Source organism: Saccharomyces mikatae (genome assembly GCF_947241705.1).
Source record: "Saccharomyces mikatae IFO 1815 strain IFO1815 genome assembly, chromosome: 13".
In the NCBI taxonomy this organism is placed as follows: domain Eukaryota; kingdom Fungi; phylum Ascomycota; class Saccharomycetes; order Saccharomycetales; family Saccharomycetaceae; genus Saccharomyces; species Saccharomyces mikatae.
The window spans coordinates 727,244-744,519 of NC_079268.1; the positions used below are offsets into that span (position 1 = coordinate 727,244).

Here is a 17,276-nt window from a genome sequence, read left to right on the forward strand (position 1 = left end):
TTTGATATTGTTATTTTGCAATTATGTGATTTTAACGTGTAAATATAGAAAAATACATATAACTTGATTTTCATCAATACTGAGTAACGTTGTAGTCAAAAGAGAGAGCGACATGTTCAGGCAAAAAGCGATCCTGAAATCAAAATAAAATTAATCGAGGGAAATTGTTTCTTATAAATTTCACATTCTATGTACTTTACAAATATACTTTACAAACTTAAACAATTATTTTGATGAAGGGCCAACGAAAAAACAGAAGTTATTCATCTGTTTTTGGTATTTCATGGTTAGCGACGTACTCAGTAGCTTTAGCTTTAACGTATTCAACAGCCTTTTCGTCACTTTGAGATTCTTCGAACTGTAACCATTTATTGAAGAAAAATTTGGCCTGCTTTCTTGTTATCTTTTTGGTTATTATTCTTTCAAACAAATCTTCCACCTTCTTTTTGTCCTTGGCTTTGACCTCTTGGTCCACATAAACATTCCACAAGTCAATTCTCTTTGGTGCATCAGCAATCAAACCTTCAAATAAAGAGCGACCACTTTCTGGATCACCCTTTGCGAATTCTAACTGAGCAAACTTACGGACAACTTCGATATGACTACGTTTTGGTAAGGACTTCAAAGCATTAGACAAAATTGCACGCGCCTCTTGCTCTTCATTGTTACTTATCAAGAAATCACCCCACGATACCCAGATAGAAACTTTTTCGCTACCAAATTTTTTAGCTGTAGCCTTGAATAATTCTGCGGCCTTGTCAAACTTTTCACTCATTTCATATATACCAAGTAGTTTTGTATGAATAGTATAAGAGTCCATATATTGACAAGCTCTCTTGAACACATCTTCTAAAGTTTCTTCAGTACCAAAAGTATTCTCTAAATTTAGCATTGCAATCCAAATATTCAACTTCTCGGCTTCTTCTCTGAAGTTGATAGTCTTTAATGCACGTTCTGCGAGCTCTCGTGCTTTGTCGATCTCACTTAGTTGCAACTGGAAAGCCATATAGTTCATCCACATGACGGAAGAATTTGGATTACCAATAATTAAACGTTCAAAATCTGCAACCGATTCAGGTGCCCTAGTGTTAATATCGATGGTCTTGTCCTGAATAATTTTTTCCTTTCTTCTCTTGTGCTTGTGCCTTCTGTTTTCAGTAAAATCTTCTTGATCTTCCTCAGACTCTTCTTCATCTTGCGCTTGATCCAAAATGGAAGCAGTCCAATCAAATCCGGCACTTAAAGATAGCCCATCTGAAGATATTCCGGTTTTTCTTTCGGTCATTTCGACGTTTTCGTCCTCAGCATCAGACTCGTTGTCGGAATCTTTGAAGTCAACATCAGCCATAACCTCATCTTCATCCTCATTTTCCGATTGCCCCACAGCATTGGAAAGTAATTCAGCATCCTTAGAGAAATGTGATGCCTTCAAGCTTAAGGATATTTGCTTTTTTTCTAGATTTGTTTTCAGAATAATGGCTTTTACTCTGTCACCTACACCAAATAAGGAAGAAAGATCTTCAGGTTTTTTGTCAGCGATTTCAGTAATGTGTGCTAACCCTGTAACATTAACTGTATTATCAAGTTTTACAAAAACACCAAAATCAGTGACGTTTTTTACGGTACCATCGAAAATATCACCACTCTTGATATCCGAATATGTTTTTAGAACTTTCAGATCACCATTTACTTCAGATTCTCTGAGGGTCAAAGAAATACGAGAATCTTCATCGCAGGTAACAACTTTTCCCACAACATGTTGCATAGGTTTGTAGAATTTCTTCCACTCTTTCAAATAAGAGTCAGAAAGTTTACTAACAGGAACAAAAGCTTCGACTTTCCTACTCAAGTAGACAAAAATACCTTTGTCATTCACATTCTTAACAATACCATCTACAATATCGCCTTGCTTCAAATTATCATGAGATTCGATCGAACGTGTTTTAGCATTGGCAGAACGCAAAGATAATTCAATTTTCTTATTTTCTGCATCAACTGCCAAGACGGTAGTTGGAATAACATTGTTTAACTTGTCTTGGAAAGCTTCCTTCAATGATACAGAGAAGTCATTTAGGGCGTCAGTAATGAAGGAGATACCAGTCACCTTGTTGCCAAGGTCTAATAGAACGTATTTTTCAGCTATTCTCAAAACGCGGCCTGGTAATTCATCACCAGCCTTTATCGTGAGCATATTCACATCAACATGAGCTTTTCCAATGGCATTGATAAAGCCATGTTCGCGGTCAACTGAAGAAACCTTCACTTGAAGAGCTGAGCCTAATGGAAAACTGGATTCAATATTTTCTGAGAAACTTATACCATTATCGGCTAGATCTAATAGAGAAATCCTCGCTTTTAAAACTGGGGAAATTGTTAACCATAGATGATTTCCTGATGAGTTGTTGACAAAGCCAGTTAATTCTTCGCCGATATTGATTCCTTCAAGGGTTTTAGTATGCACTTCCTTAGATGTTAATTCTGATGGTTTCATTGATAATTCCAAAATGCTGGCTTTCGAAATTCTATGTGTAATTGGCAAAAATTTATGGCTCCTAACATCGTGGTTACCTATGATTTTTACGTGAATAATATCGTCTTTCTTGTAATGACTCAAAGGTTGCTTCTTATCCTTGATTTCTTCATACGTGTCAAATACTTCAGCAATATCAACTCTACCGTGCAAGTTTGCCGCTAAAATGACGTTAAGTTGGTTTTTTTTAACGCTCTTAATCTTTGCTTTGACGATACTACCAATAGATAAGTCATCCCAGCTTTTGATAGATGAGTCGATGGGATTTTCGATAGCAGATTCAACTTCTTTCTTCTCTTCTTTGACTTTCGGAGCTTTTAACGACAATAAAAATTTTTGGTTTTGGTCGTCTGTTCTTAATAAATAGACGGTAACAGACTGGTTAATATAGAATGTTTTACCAATATCAATATCCCTACTATCAACAGCATAACTTGGTAAGATCAACCCGATGAACTTACCATTGAATGCAACGAAGAGGCCTTTCTCGGAAATAGATTTTATGTAAGCGTGCATTGGAGCATCTTTTCTTATATCTTTGACGTCATCATACGTTAATGGGAGACTTCCTTTTCTAGCATCCTTTATTAGAGAACTTTTAAGGGTCAAATTGAAAACACGAGTTCTTGTATCTTTGTCAATTACCAAACCGGTCAGCTCTGTACCAATCCTGATCTTCTTCAACTGAGCCCTATTCTGTTCAACTCTGGAATCGGAAAGATGGCCAACATAGACAACACCACGCAAGCCAACATTCGGGATTTCAACGATGACAGAATCTTTGGTCTTTTCGATAACATCAACAGTAATTATTGTTCTACCTGGAATGATATTTTCAATGGTATCCTTTTGTTGAGTAGCTTGTTCATTTGAAACTTTGCATGTGGCAATGATTCTTCTCCTGTCAGCATCAACATCAAGCAGTTTTAGTACTACTGTTTGACCGAGTCTTAGATGTTCTTCTGGTTTTTTCACAAAAACTTCTGAAATCTCAGAATTAGGCAAGAACCCCGATAACCCACCAAAAAAGGACACAATGCAACCATTCGGTTTGAAAACTTGTACAGTTGCTAAAGTTTTCTCATTTTTTTCTTTGATATCATTTGCGCCTGCATAAGTGGAAACCAAGGGTAATTCGTTGTCTTCTATATTAACTAGAGATTTTTTCAAAGTGATATGCACGTTACCTCTTGAATTGACTGATATAACCCTACCTTTAACCTTAGAACCTATTTTGAATTTTCTTTCTGGATATACTAGTCTAGTATCTGAGATATGCAACGGTGGGACAGTAGCCTTGAATTGGCCATTAAATATCTTTAATTCAATACCTGAACTAGAGACGGAAGTAATTTCACAACTTGGTATCAATTCCCCAATTGGGATATCATTTGTCCTTAGATACTTCAGTTTTAGATACTTTGGATCCGTGGATAATTGATAAATATCATCAACAGGGCTGTAGCCAAGAACCCTGGAACTTAACTTCTCTGAGTTTTCAATTTCACCGATTCTGGAAGAATGTACTTTACCCAATCTATCATCGTCCAATGCCAAGTATAGGTATTCAGAATCACGGCCTTTAACTGTACATGATTCAAATGTGTAACCAATAGGGAACGCATCGAGACCTTCAGTAGATTTGAAAGTGTCTTCTAGTCTCAAGATGTGTGGAAGGTTTGACAATATCAAAACCTTGTCACCGTTTTTGTTCTCTAAACAAGCAATAATACGGCATCTAATGGTAGAACCAATAGCGAATTTATGCTTCAGATCTTCTTCGGAAAATGTTCTCAAATGTGATAAGTTAACAACACCAGAGACTAACCCAAAAACTTTACCGGCAACACCGTTCTTATTGATAGATTCACATAACAAGTCGACGATTTGACCAGGGATAATGGCGTCAATTGAAGAAATTTGGGTAATCTTGTTTTTCTTGTCTGAGAAGTCTGTATTTACAACAATAGATCTGTCAGATTTTTTGGTTACATTACCCAAGAAAACAGAACCTGGCAACAAGTTCTCAAAATCAAGGAAATCTTTCTTAGCAATAAATCCTGTAAAGTCTGGAAGACCTACATCTAAGATTGCACCATGATCTTCGATAGACTTAACCGCACATTGAATAGACGTAGATTTGACCAAGTCTTCATCCGCATACGTGTTAACAAAGGAAGGTTCGATGGTTAATTCTATTCTTTTTTTCAGAGATTTCTTAGTTGATGGTTCTAAAGATGTATTCTTGATGACAGAGCACCTTAACCATTGTCCAATGTGGAAGTACCTTCTTAAGTTGGGTAGTTCATTAGATTTGTCATTTTTTTCATCTTCATTATCAGATGATTCGTATTCCGCATCATCGAGTTTAGATTTCTTTTCCTCAGGAGTGTCGGCTTCACTATCCATTTCTTCATCAAGATCTTCTAAGATCGCAGTGAATTCTTCCGAAATATGTGTCAGATTCACATAACCAGAGATACCGTCGGTAAAAGTTATACATAAATCTTGTTTTGTGATACCGGAAACTTGACCCAGTAAAGAAGAGCCACTCTTCAAGGTTTTGAAGTTTACATGTTCAATTAGTCCAGCTTTTGCCTCATCAGATTTCATCGGTGAAATTTCAGAATCTTTGGAAGTAGATTTTTTTGTTGTTTTCTTCTTCTTCAAGGGCCTACTCGTTAGCTCAGAGGCTTTGACGTTCTCACTACCAAACAACACATCACTTGCAGCTTCGTTGGCAACTTGTTTAAGTTCTAAAGGAGTTAGAGCAGAAGCACCGCCTCTTGGAAAAGAGACTTCTTCAGTTTTCCTCACCAATGATGAGGTAGAAGGCTGCTTTGTGGAATCTTCCCTCGAAAGTGGAAATTCATCATTTCTCTTTCTCTTGGTGGGAGCTACCATTATTGCAACAGTATAGGTGTATTTTCTAAATTAAGTAGTCTGTGGTTTAGACTGCAGTATTGAATACTACTAGATTTAAATGAAAAAAATAGACCAACAAACTTTGCTGGGACTTTTCTATGTCATTGCAAATGTATAGAAGGATTTGGCTCATCTCATCTTAAAATTTTTCAAAATTTTTCGGTACCAGAAACGATTTATATCGTTTTGTACGCTTTTACTAGAGAAGATTCATTGCTGCGACAATATCTATATCAATGATAAAATAACAGGAAGGAAACATCTAAACAATATGATAGTTTGGTAAAGCAATGAGCTGATCAAGAAACTTCTATTTGGCCAGCACAGGCATTTTTTTTATCTATTCTTATTAATTTTATAGCTGAAAATATCACACACAATTAGTAGCACAAAAAAATTTCTCATCGTCAATGAAAGAGACAAGTATTTAATAAAGTTCTTGAAGAGCATTTTTGACAGCTTGATTGTAGACTAACAGTAAAGTAACAAATCTTCTATTGTTGGCATATTTATGTTTTTCTATCAAAAATACAATTTACTGTCATTTTACGGGGGAAAGTAAAAATGAAATAAACGAGAAGCTTTTAAAAGGCAGAAACTTACTCTTTACCAATGGAAATTTTAATGGAAACATCAAGGAAATATGCGATTTGAACCTGGATATTCTGGCTAGTCAATCAACTACTTAATTAGCATTTCGTCTCAACTATTAGGATAAAAGCAAGATTTTGAAAACTTCTTCGGAATAATGATCATATATTAATCAAGTTAATATAAAACTGAAAGAAAGAACATGAAATGTTTCCGCAAGAGCTAACGCACAATTGATTAGATTCAAAACAGGTTTATAAGCTCCATAAGTGGGCAATTTTTCTATCCAAACTTTTACAATGATTGTGACTAGCGAAATATATTATTGATTTCTTGATCTTCTCCTGGTAACATTAATGATGGAACTCCGCGGTTAGTTTGTAGTTCTATTACCCTTTTATAAATTTCAAGACAAAGTACAAGTGGTACACCTGGACACCGGAAAGGTGTCCAGGTGTACTATACATTTTTTTCACGATTTCTGAGTTGCGTGCCGGGAAAGGTTCCGAGAAGAGAGAGTGAAATTTTGAGAACAATATAGACATTAAAGATATACGTCTTTAGGTATATGTTAATTCAAATAGGGTAGAACAATCACAGTTGAAACTAAGGAAACAAAGACCAAAACTAACCATTCAAGATGTTGATGCCAAAGCAAGAAAGAAACAAAATTCACCAATACTTGTTTCAAGGTATGTTTACTTTTTGAGTAAGGTACGGCAGTTGTATTTTCCATAATCGATAACGAAACTGAGAAATGGCATAGTAAAATGAATTCATGTTTAAACGACATCAAAAGCGCCAAACATATCCTCTCGACCAAATTTTCGTATATATATAGTCCAGGCAAGTACGGCAGTGAATGAATTCAAAGAAGAAAAAAATACTTGAACAGGATCCAACTATTACACTTGATATTCTCTACAGGATCAAACAATCTGCAGATTGATTTATTTTTCTAGGTCTTCAACGTTATCTGCATTGAGCATCCCATTGAAGGCAATTTAACCATTTACTTATCACTTTTTGGGGAGCCATTTTCATGTTATCCCAAAAGGACTTTCAATAAATATAGTACCATGACGTCATAAGGAATATTATTACTAACAAGAAAGATCATCGAGTTTACGATCGTATTTAAAATAGAAGGTGTTGTCGTCGCTAAGAAGGATTTTAACCAAGCTAAGCACGAAGAAATTGACACCAAGAACTTGTATGTCATCAAGGCTTTGCAATCTTTGACTTCCAAGGGTTACGTGAAGACTCAATTCTCATGGCAATACTACTACTACACCTTGACTGAAGAGGGTGTTGAATACTTGAGAGAATACTTGAACTTGCCTGAACATATTGTCCCAGGTACCTACATTCAAGAAAGAAACCCATCCCAAAGACCTCAAAGAAGATACTAAATGCGTTGTTACGTTTAAGTAAACTATTTTCTATTTAATATATTAGACTATTCTTTATTTTGTTCTCTCTCGTAATATATGTGGTTTTTATGCATCAAATTATTTCTCATTACTTCTTTCTTTCGCAGTGTGTGTGTGTGTGTGAATGTAACATATTTATGCTGTACCCAACATTTCACGAGTTGCTATTTGATAGGAATTTGTGAATTCAACCCAACATGGTTTTATACCTTTAAATTGTTGTGCATTATTTTTTATGTGGTGTACGGACTATGTACCTATGTTATTCACATAAGATATAATAAATTAATGAAGATTGCATTTACGAGCACACCTTTATAAAATTTTGTTAGTAAGACACTTCAACCGTCCCACCGTTTTATTTATTGGGCAAAAAGAATCATGTCACTGAGTTCCTGGAGACAATTCCAACTTTTCGAAAATATTCCCATAAAAGATCCCAATTTTGGGGGAAATTCCTTATTGTACTCGGATCCAACCCTTTGCGCAGCAGCGATAGTGGATCCTCAAACTTTAGTCATAGCTGTGAATTCGAACCTTATAAAAGTAGTAAAGCTAAGTCAAGCACAAGTAATTCACGAGTTTCAATCTTTCCCTCATGACTTTCAAATCACTTTCCTTAAAGTCATTGACGGTGAATTTTTAGTAGCTTTGGGTGAATCAATTGGCAAACCCTCCCTAATAAGAGTGTATAAATTAGAGAAATTGCCAACTAGAGAACAAGTATATCATTCGCAAGTGGAGTTGAAAAATGGTAATAATACGTATCCCATCTCAGTTGTTTCTATATCGAATGATCTTTCATGTATTGTGGTTGGATTTATCAACGGAAAAATCATACTTATTAGGGGTGACATACCAAGAGACAGAGGATCTCAACAAAGAATTATATATGAAGACCCGAGTAAAGAACCAATAACAGCTTTATTTCTTAACAATGACGCAACTGCTTGTTTCGCAGCTACGACTTCAACTATTCTTTTGTTCAACACCACCGGAAGAAACAAAGGTCGCCCAAATTTGGTTTTGAATCCTAAAAATGGGTTAGATCTGAACTGTGGAGCTTTCAACCCAGCAACAAACGAATTTATCTGTTGCTTGAGCAACTTTATTGAATTTTTCAACACTAGTGGAAAAAAACATCAATTCGCATTTGATCTCTCACTGAGAAAGAGAATATTTTGTGTAGACAAAGATCATATTTTAGTTGTAACTGAAGAAACAGGTGGTCCAACTACTTCCATAAGTGTCAATGAACTATCGCCCACGATAATCAACCGAATATTTATCATTGATGCCAAAAATAAAATCATTTCATTAAACTTTGTTGTTTCTAGTGCAATTATTGATATATTTTCCACCTCTCAAAACGGTAAAAATATAACTTACCTATTGACCTCCGAAGGAGTAATGCACAGGATAGCTACAAAACCATTAGAAAATCAAATTAGCATCATCATCCAGAAAGAACTCTACCCATTTGCTCTACAATTGGCAAAACAAAATTCATTGCCCTCTTTAGACATTCAGGAAATCCACAAAAAATATGGTGATTATCTTTTCAAGAAGGGCCTCAAAAAGGAGGCAACAGAGCAATACATTCAGTGCTTAGATGTTGTAGAAACTAGCGAAGTGATTTCCAAGTTCGGTGTCAAGGAAGTTCCTGATCCTGAAAGTATGAAAAATTTGGCTGATTACCTATGGTCTTTGATCAAGAATGCTATTTCTCAACGTGACCACATTACTCTATTACTAATTGTTTTGATAAAGCTGAAAGATGTTGATGGAATTGATACTTTCATCCAGCACTTTGATAGAAATGGCAACTGGAATGAAAGCGTTGTGGTGAATGATATGGATGATGTAACATTCTTTTATTCAGATAACGATTTTTTTGACCTAGACTTGATCTTGGAGCTTATGAAAGAGTCTGATTTTAAACGCCTTTCATACAGGCTTGCAAAAAAGTTTTCAAAAGATTCCTTAATCATAGTTGATATTTTAACGAATCTGTTGCATAATCCTATGAAAGCTGTAAAGTATATAAAGAGTTTACCAATCGATGAAACCCTAAGATGCCTTGTAACTTATTCAAAGAAATTACTAGAAGAATTACCCAATGAAACCAATGCTCTACTGATTGAAGTATTTACAGGAAAGTTCAGACCATCCACCTTTGAAGTAGAATTAGACCGTAAAGACACAACAGGCGATTTTTCCGAGAGCATCAAAACAGTATTTTACAGTTACAAAACTTTCTTTAGTTACATGAATTCCAATGTCAAATCGGATACAATAAGTGAATCTTTTGAGTCACCTGAAGAATATGAAGAACCTACTTATCATCCACCGAAACCATCCATTGTTTTCAGCTCATTCGTTTCAAAACCTTTTGAGTTTGTCGTTTTTTTAGAAGCTTGCTTGGCATGCTACCAGCAGTACGAAGGATTTAATGAGGACAGACAAGTAATTCTAACAACGTTATATGACTTGTATTTAAACTTAGCCCAAGAGGATGTGCCTGAGCGCATAGATGATTGGCGTTCAAGAGCGGCTGGTGTATTGAGCGAGAGTAACAAGTTGGTTAACTCTACTTTTAATAATACTGCCGAGAAAGGCGTGGATAACTCATTAATGCTATTGATTTCTCATATGGATCAAAATAGTACTTCAGCAAAAAGTAAAACCAAAACCACTGACATAGCATCATTTGCCAACGATAATTCTGAAATGGATTTATTAGGAACGTTCAGGGCAATGACGTTAAATGAAGAACCAAATACATGCCTAGAATTTCTAGAAATGTATGGAGCGGAAGAACCCAAGCTTTTACAAGTCGCATTAAATTACTTTGTTTCCAATAAACTTATCTTCAAGGAGATGGGAGGTAACGAAGTGCTGAAAAAAAAGGTGTTATTACCTATTATAGAAGGGGAAAGGATGTCATTGCTCGATATAATCAAAACACTTTCTCGTACAAATGTTGTTCAGTTTGGGATGATACAAGATATCATTATCGACCATGTTAAAAGCGAAGATATAGAAATTAAAAGAAACGAAAAATTAATTGAATCTTACGATAAAGAGCTAAAGGAGAAAAAGGAGAAGTTGAAGAATATCGTAAACTCTGATCAACCTATTCACGTACCACTGAAGAATCAAACATGTTTCATGTGCAATTTGACTTTAGACGTTCCTGTAGTATTTTTCAAGTGTGGACATATCTACCATCAACATTGTCTAAATGAAGAAGAGGACACTTTAAAAAACGAAAGAAAGCTTTTCAAATGCCCCAAATGCTTGGTGGAGTTAGAAACTTCTAACAAACTTTTTGAAGCTCAGCAAGAAGTAGTTGAGAAGAACGATCTTTTGGATTTTGCATTGAACAGTGAAGAAGGTGGTAAAGATCGCTTCAAAGTAATAACAGAGTTTTTGGGTAGAGGAGCCATTAGTTATTCTGACATCACTATTTGATGATGAATCATGGCGATTTATTGTCGCCGCCGCGTCACAAATGCGCGTCAAACTTGTCGCGATGCTAACCTGAAACATACTTATTACATGCCATGCTATGCCGGCCTAGGTTCTAAATGGTAATACTGAGGATGAAGTTATATATTTAAGATAAAGACTTTATAGATACTTCTGAGAACATAATTAACATGCGAATCATGTACCATTTAAGGCCTCTTTTTGTTTACGAGGCGAATCTTGCATTGTTTTGTTAAAGTAACTTCATAGAAAGAAAAAAGGCAAGCAAAAAATCCTTATGATGTTTAAGACGTCTTATAACTTATACGATTTGAACTATCCAACAAACAATTCATTGACGCCAATAAGAGACTACAATAATGATCATTTTCATAAAAATGATGATAAATTACCAGAAATAGTCAGAAACCCCACGAGAAAGTTGTCCAAATGTGAAAACAAGGTCGATGAGAAGAAATACACAAATAAACGGCCGGCAAGCCTCGACTTGCATTCCATAGTAGACAACCTAAGTAGTAAAAAAGTTTACTCCCCTATCAATACAGAAATTTTTCAAAATGTGGTCAGATTGAATATAAGCCCTCAATTGGCGAACTCTCCCTATGAGGGATGCAAATTTTATAAAGTGGTACAGGAGCTCTATCTTTCTGAGGTTGAATACCATGATAATCTATTAATTGCAAATAATGTATACAGAAGGGCATTGAACATCGATCCAAGATTTAAGAATAAACTAATCAAACCTAATTCAAATGACGAGTTATTACTTTTTGGTAATATTGACACTATTGCTTCAATTAGTAAAATATTGGTTTCAACAATAAGGGAGTTACTTTTGATCAAGCAAGGTGGGGAAATTTTGGACCAAAAAAAATGGAAATTAATAATCACTGAAAATGAGGTACAACAGCGGTTATATTCGACTTTTGACATTTCGGAGGCTTTTGAACAACATTTGCTAAGGATTAAGTCAACGTATACAAGTTATTTTGTTAGTCATCAAAAACAAATGGAGCTCTTCGCTACATTAAGGATGAATAAAAATCATCTTTTTAACAAGTGGTATGAACATTGCTTAAAAGAAAGTGGATGCATAAAATTAGAGGACATATTGAAAAGCCCAATGAAAAGATTGAATCGATGGATTGATATTTTGGAAACTTTAGAAAGCTGTTTTGAAAATGCAATTTCATCGCAATTAGGTTCTAAACTACTTCCAACCAGAAGAAAATACTCTTTATTTTCCAATAAGTTAGACACCGAGGTCTCTGAATACAAGAGTAACTCCATGTATAATTTCAGTTTAACGCCATCAGAGATCATACAAAGTTACGATGAAGGCCAGTTTACACATCTTCTGAAGCTCCCGGATATCCAAAAGAAAAATAAATGCAATTCCTCTGGACAAGAAAGTGATTTTGAAAATAGCAGAGTTACTTCTCTTCTCTCCGGCTCATCCAGTTACTACTCGGACGTATCTGGTCTAGAAATTCTTACCAATACCTCAGGTACATCAGTTGAAAAAACTACTTTAAAAATAGATGATGAAACAGAATTTTTTACTCTGTCAGACCATATTAGTAAATTCAAAAGAGTAATGAAAAATGTAATAGAATTGCGAAAACATTTATCAAAAAACAATTTTTCAAGCATCATTAATTCTAGTTTGCAAAGAATAAATGCATGGAAAGAAGTTATTGAATGTGAATGCCCTTCAGGGGCCTTCTTTGAACACGATAACCTAATCTCCACCATGTGTTCATCGTACATAGATAAACTTCATGAACAGAAAAATCAAGTAACAATTCTGAAGCTTACAGAGCTTGAAACAGATGTAATGATCCCACTTTCAAAGATTTTAGCCCATTGCAATACCGTTAAAAGCAAACTGAAGGATTTACAAGCTTTAAAGAAAGATTATATGTTATTTTTACAAGAAAAGAAAGCAAACGTGCGGGATGTAAAACGTGACTTATTGGGGATGCATTTCCAGAACTTGCAAAATCAAATGAAAAGAGAGTTGCCAGTCTTTGTTACTTTGATTCACAATACTGTTGAGTGTATCTTACTGAATTATAATAAAATATTTCTAAAATATTTAGAAATAATTGCTGGTGGAAAAAAATACCTGCAGAAAGATCTTGAGAACATGTCTTTGAATGACTCTATAGGTACAGGCCTCATTAAAAATCTTGATATTTTGCAGTGCTATTCCAAATCACGATACATGACCAAACGCATGGTAAGAAAGGATTGGCCTTTCCCTGGAGATCCTAGTGGAAGCCGAGTTGTCAGAAAACTATTTGAACTTTAACAAAAACGTATCATGCTCTATAGTTTACGTAAAGTTTCATCGAATGAAACGGTATTAATATCATTGAAGTAAAAGTAAACAATACTAGAATCACCTATAATTTCCTTACTGGCGCGAAAAAGAAGGAAAATTTTAGTCAAAGATATTGATCAGAGACACGAAGCAAAGTTATAGAAAGGTGCAAGAATGGAAAAAAGGCCCAAATAAGGGTAAATATATTATGGGCGATATCAATCAATATATTCCCATGGTTGATGCAATTTTAAGTGCATCCAACCCCGATGAAATAAGTCCAAAAAGAGTAAGGAAGGCCCTCCAGGTTCTTTTTTCAGTTGATTTGGATTCTCAAAGGAAAGCAATTAATGAATTGATTCTTGAGAGGTTTGGCGATTTACAAGAAAATCCAAAAGTTTTAATCCTAGAGAAAGATCTCATCAACCAGGATCAAGAACTAGCTTTGAGATTACAAAAGGAGGAACAAAAACCTCAGAGATCAACAAGGAAAAGGAAAAGTAAAAGTGAAAGTAAACCGAAACGGAAGAAAAGAAAGAATGACAGTCCTGATTCTAATAGCATCTCTGTCCGTAAAGTTATTTTATCAAGTCCTCTACAAGAGTTTCTAGGAGCTGAGGAATTACCACGAACACAAGTAGTAAAAATGATATGGCAATATATAAAGGAACACGATCTTCAAAACCCAGATGATCGTAGAGAAATTCTATGTGATGAGAAAATGCAACCAATTTTTGGTAAAAAAATGACAATGTTCTCAATGAATAAGCTCTTATCTAAGCACTTGTTTAATGCTGACGAAATTGTGAAGCATGAAGAAGACTCAAAAATAATACCTAAAATAGAAGTCAAATCGGAGCACGAACTTCTTCCGAATACGAACGGTTAATCTTAATGGAGATACATGTGCAACTTTAATTTTTCCTTTATTTTCTGATAACACGTATTAAACTTGTGCTCTTGTAATATTATACTTGACCTATGTAAATTAGCCACAAATTTTGTTTCAATAATGAATACTTTCACTTTCAAATCCCAGAAATGATTGAAGTCATGATTTGGTTTGAATTCTTTACTATAAGCGATTTTGTCCATTTTTGATGACATCAACTTATAATGGGCGTTTTTTTTTTTTACTTTTTCACCCAAGGAAAATTGAAAACATTGAATTAACCATGAACAAGAGCAATTGCAGTAATTGAAGTGAACCACAATAACCTCATGACAACGCAGTAGTTCACGTTGTTCAAAATTCTTAAGTTAACACTTCTTACTCATAGAAGGAACTATCAATCCCTAATAATGGCAAGACAGGGAGGATTCTACGTCGTTAGGAAGGGCAGGGAAACTGGGATCTTTAATACATGGAGTGAATGTAAGAACCAAGTGAATGGTTATAGTGGTGCAGTTTATAAAAAATTTGACGATTATGAACAAGCCAAGTCTTTCCTAGGCCATAAAAATAGCGCATCGAATCATAGAAGTTCAGAGCTTACTGGAAGCCTAATTAGTAAACCTCATACGACTCAAAAGCGATCTCAGGGAAATAATCTACCACCATCCCTCTATTCTTCATTGACGACATTATCTAAATTTTCATCTCCAACCTCAGTTGATAAGATCACCTTCTATTCGGTAAAAAGCAACGTTCCAAATGTTGAAAGCAAGATCTTCGATAATTGGAAAGATTGTCAAGCCTATGTCAAACATAAAAGAGGTATAACGTTTAAGAAATTCGATAATCGATCTGCTGCGGAAGATTTCATCAATGGTGTCAGTGCGCACGATTACAAGCTTATCAATATACCCAGGGACATTTTTCAAACTAAGTATAAGCTTTCGAATGGTGCTAAATATGATAAATGCATGAACGTTTACTGTGATGGTTCAAGTTTCGGTAACGGTACGTCATCATCAAAGGCAGGTTATGGTGCATATTTTGAGGGTGCACCTGAGGAAAACATTTCTGAACCTTTACTGTCAGGAGCCCAAACTAATAATAGAGCTGAAATCGAGGCAGTTTCTGAAGCCTTGAAAAAAATCTGGGACAATTTATCTAGTGGAAAGGAAAAAGTGAACTATCAAATTAAGACCGATTCAGAGTATGTAGCCAAGTTATTAAATGACAGGTACATGACATATGATGACAAAAAACTGGAAACCCTGCCTAATTCTGATTTAATAGTCCCTTTGGTAGAGAGATTCGTTAAAGTCAAAAAATACTATGAATTGAACAAAGAATGCTTTAGTAATAATGGTAAATTTCAGATTGAGTGGGTAAAAGGACACGACGGTGATCCAGGGAATGAAATGGCAGACTTTCTCGCTAAAAATGGTGCGTCCAGACGATAATGAAATTTTTCTTTTGTTTTTATGAACTTAATGCGGGTGTAATACATATATATATCCCTAACATACATGTACATACATCAGTTTGTTGTTTATTAACTTGCCCGATAACTGTTTATAAATGTGTTACTGTGTCCTTGGTCTAAAACATGTCCACAGTTGTTTGTTTGTTTTTTTGGAGTTTTTTTGGAGTGTTTTTGGCATATCTATTTAATCTCAGTTTCAGCTAAACGTTCAGCAAGATCATCAACTTGTACTTCTAGCAGTTCCTTTTCAAGTTTTTCCGTTTCAATTTCTTCTAGTTTTTCATCCTCATCCTCTTCTTCCTCTTCTTCTTCATCTTCGCTATCGACTTCCTCTAAATCATCAACCTCCAAGTCATCAAATTTGCTCTGCAGTAGATCCAAAGCATCGGAATCTTCATCTAACCTGTTACCATTTATTTCTAATTTCTTCAATTTAGGTAAATTTCCCTTTTCTATCGCAGGTAAGAAAGAAGCTTCAACAGTTTCTTGAGCCATTTCATTATACTCAAATTTCAAGACATGTAGATTGGAGAATTCAACTTCGGTAAATACTTTGAAAACTTCATCTGAACCAGTAGTCTTCAAAAGACAGTCGTTCAAATTCAACTCATATAAACTATTCTTCCAAGTAGGCAAAACCTTAGCAAGGATCAAAGAGGCATGCTTTGTGAAGGTGTTATCTTGAAGGTCCAAGATTTCTAAATTTTTCAAGTACTGTAAACCGTAATGGATCAATGTAGCAACACCTTTAGGTCTAATACCATTTTGATATAGCTTTACAACTTTCAGGCCTTCTGAGTGACTTTTCAGGCCCAGAGCCAAGTACACTGCGGAACCGTTCTCTAGCCTATTTCTACCGCAGATAAAAGTCTCCAAGAATGGTTTTGAAGCAGCTTTCTTATTTTGAGCAAGATGGAATAGAGCTTTACCAATTCTTTCACCGGCAAATGGGCCCATACCGTTGTTACTCAAGATCAGATGTTTAATATTGACAGCATGTACAATGTAATCTTCTAGTAACTCGATGGTTCTTAAACCAAAGGCATTATCAGAAAGGTTCACAATCTCCAAGTTAGGGCATTTCAATAGAGCAGGTAGCAGAAATTTCAACGAGTCCACGACTTCATCAACTAATCTTGAGGTGTACAAATCTGCAAAATTAACTTCGATCAAAGACTCTTTTACCTGGGTATTTTCGGTAATACATTTGGCTAATGCTTCAGAAGCTTCCGTACCGATAGTGTTACCTGAAAAGTCCAATTTGGTACAGGTTTTCAATGCAGCCAACTCTTGCAAATATGGCTTGATATCCTCATTGGTGGTTAGCTTGAGCGCCTTTCCCGAAATGGAATAAACCTGGTCTTCATTATGTTGAGGAACAAAATGCAAAGTAGCCATCGTTGATTTTTTGTTTCGATACGCAGCCTCTCAGGCAACCTGTTTCACCTTTTTTTGATACTATTATCAATTATCATCAATCCTCTTATAAAAATTTTCCACTAGTCATTCCACTACGTGAGAGGTGATATTATTCTTTTATGCGAAAAGTAAAGCGTTTAAACAAGAGCAGGTGTTTCATATAAGTGAACAATACGGCAGCAAAT

At 35.3% G+C, this 17,276-nt stretch overlaps 7 protein-coding genes across 7 annotated transcripts; 5 read left to right on the top strand and 2 right to left on the bottom strand.

Annotated features, from left to right (window-relative positions):
* Nucleotides 1–259: 259 nt before the first annotated feature.
* Nucleotides 260–5,434, bottom strand: RRP5 (Rrp5p; the record flags this gene model as incomplete). The annotated part of the gene is made up of 1 exon (XM_056224952.1): nucleotides 260–5,434. The coding sequence occupies one exon, from the start codon at nucleotides 5,432–5,434 to the stop codon at nucleotides 260–262; it is 5,175 nt and encodes a 1,724-aa protein (XP_056078819.1).
* A 1,252-nt stretch (nucleotides 5,435–6,686) lies between these two features.
* On the top strand, nucleotides 6,687–7,458 carry RPS10B (40S ribosomal protein eS10; the record flags this gene model as incomplete). The annotated part of the gene is made up of 2 exons (XM_056224954.1): nucleotides 6,687–6,738; nucleotides 7,193–7,458. The coding sequence occupies 2 exons, from the start codon at nucleotides 6,687–6,689 to the stop codon at nucleotides 7,456–7,458; spliced, it is 318 nt and encodes a 105-aa protein (XP_056078820.1).
* Nucleotides 7,459–7,860: 402 nt separating this feature from the next.
* Nucleotides 7,861–10,953, top strand: PEP5 (tethering complex subunit PEP5; the record flags this gene model as incomplete). The annotated part of the gene is made up of 1 exon (XM_056224955.1): nucleotides 7,861–10,953. The coding sequence occupies one exon, from the start codon at nucleotides 7,861–7,863 to the stop codon at nucleotides 10,951–10,953; it is 3,093 nt and encodes a 1,030-aa protein (XP_056078821.1).
* A 298-nt stretch (nucleotides 10,954–11,251) lies between these two features.
* Nucleotides 11,252–13,285, top strand: FUS2 (Fus2p; the record flags this gene model as incomplete). The annotated part of the gene is made up of 1 exon (XM_056224956.1): nucleotides 11,252–13,285. The coding sequence occupies one exon, from the start codon at nucleotides 11,252–11,254 to the stop codon at nucleotides 13,283–13,285; it is 2,034 nt and encodes a 677-aa protein (XP_056078822.1).
* Nucleotides 13,286–13,505: 220 nt separating this feature from the next.
* TRI1 (Tri1p) lies at nucleotides 13,506–14,186 on the top strand (the record flags this gene model as incomplete). The annotated part of the gene is made up of 1 exon (XM_056224957.1): nucleotides 13,506–14,186. One exon carries the CDS (start codon nucleotides 13,506–13,508, stop codon nucleotides 14,184–14,186), a length of 681 nt encoding a protein of 226 aa, XP_056078823.1.
* A 413-nt stretch (nucleotides 14,187–14,599) lies between these two features.
* On the top strand, nucleotides 14,600–15,649 carry RNH1 (RNA-DNA hybrid ribonuclease; the record flags this gene model as incomplete). The annotated part of the gene is made up of 1 exon (XM_056224958.1): nucleotides 14,600–15,649. One exon carries the CDS (start codon nucleotides 14,600–14,602, stop codon nucleotides 15,647–15,649), a length of 1,050 nt encoding a protein of 349 aa, XP_056078824.1.
* Nucleotides 15,650–15,852: 203 nt separating this feature from the next.
* RNA1 (GTPase-activating protein RNA1) lies at nucleotides 15,853–17,070 on the bottom strand (the record flags this gene model as incomplete). The annotated part of the gene is made up of 1 exon (XM_056224959.1): nucleotides 15,853–17,070. The coding sequence occupies one exon, from the start codon at nucleotides 17,068–17,070 to the stop codon at nucleotides 15,853–15,855; it is 1,218 nt and encodes a 405-aa protein (XP_056078825.1).
* Nucleotides 17,071–17,276: the final 206 nt, after the last annotated feature.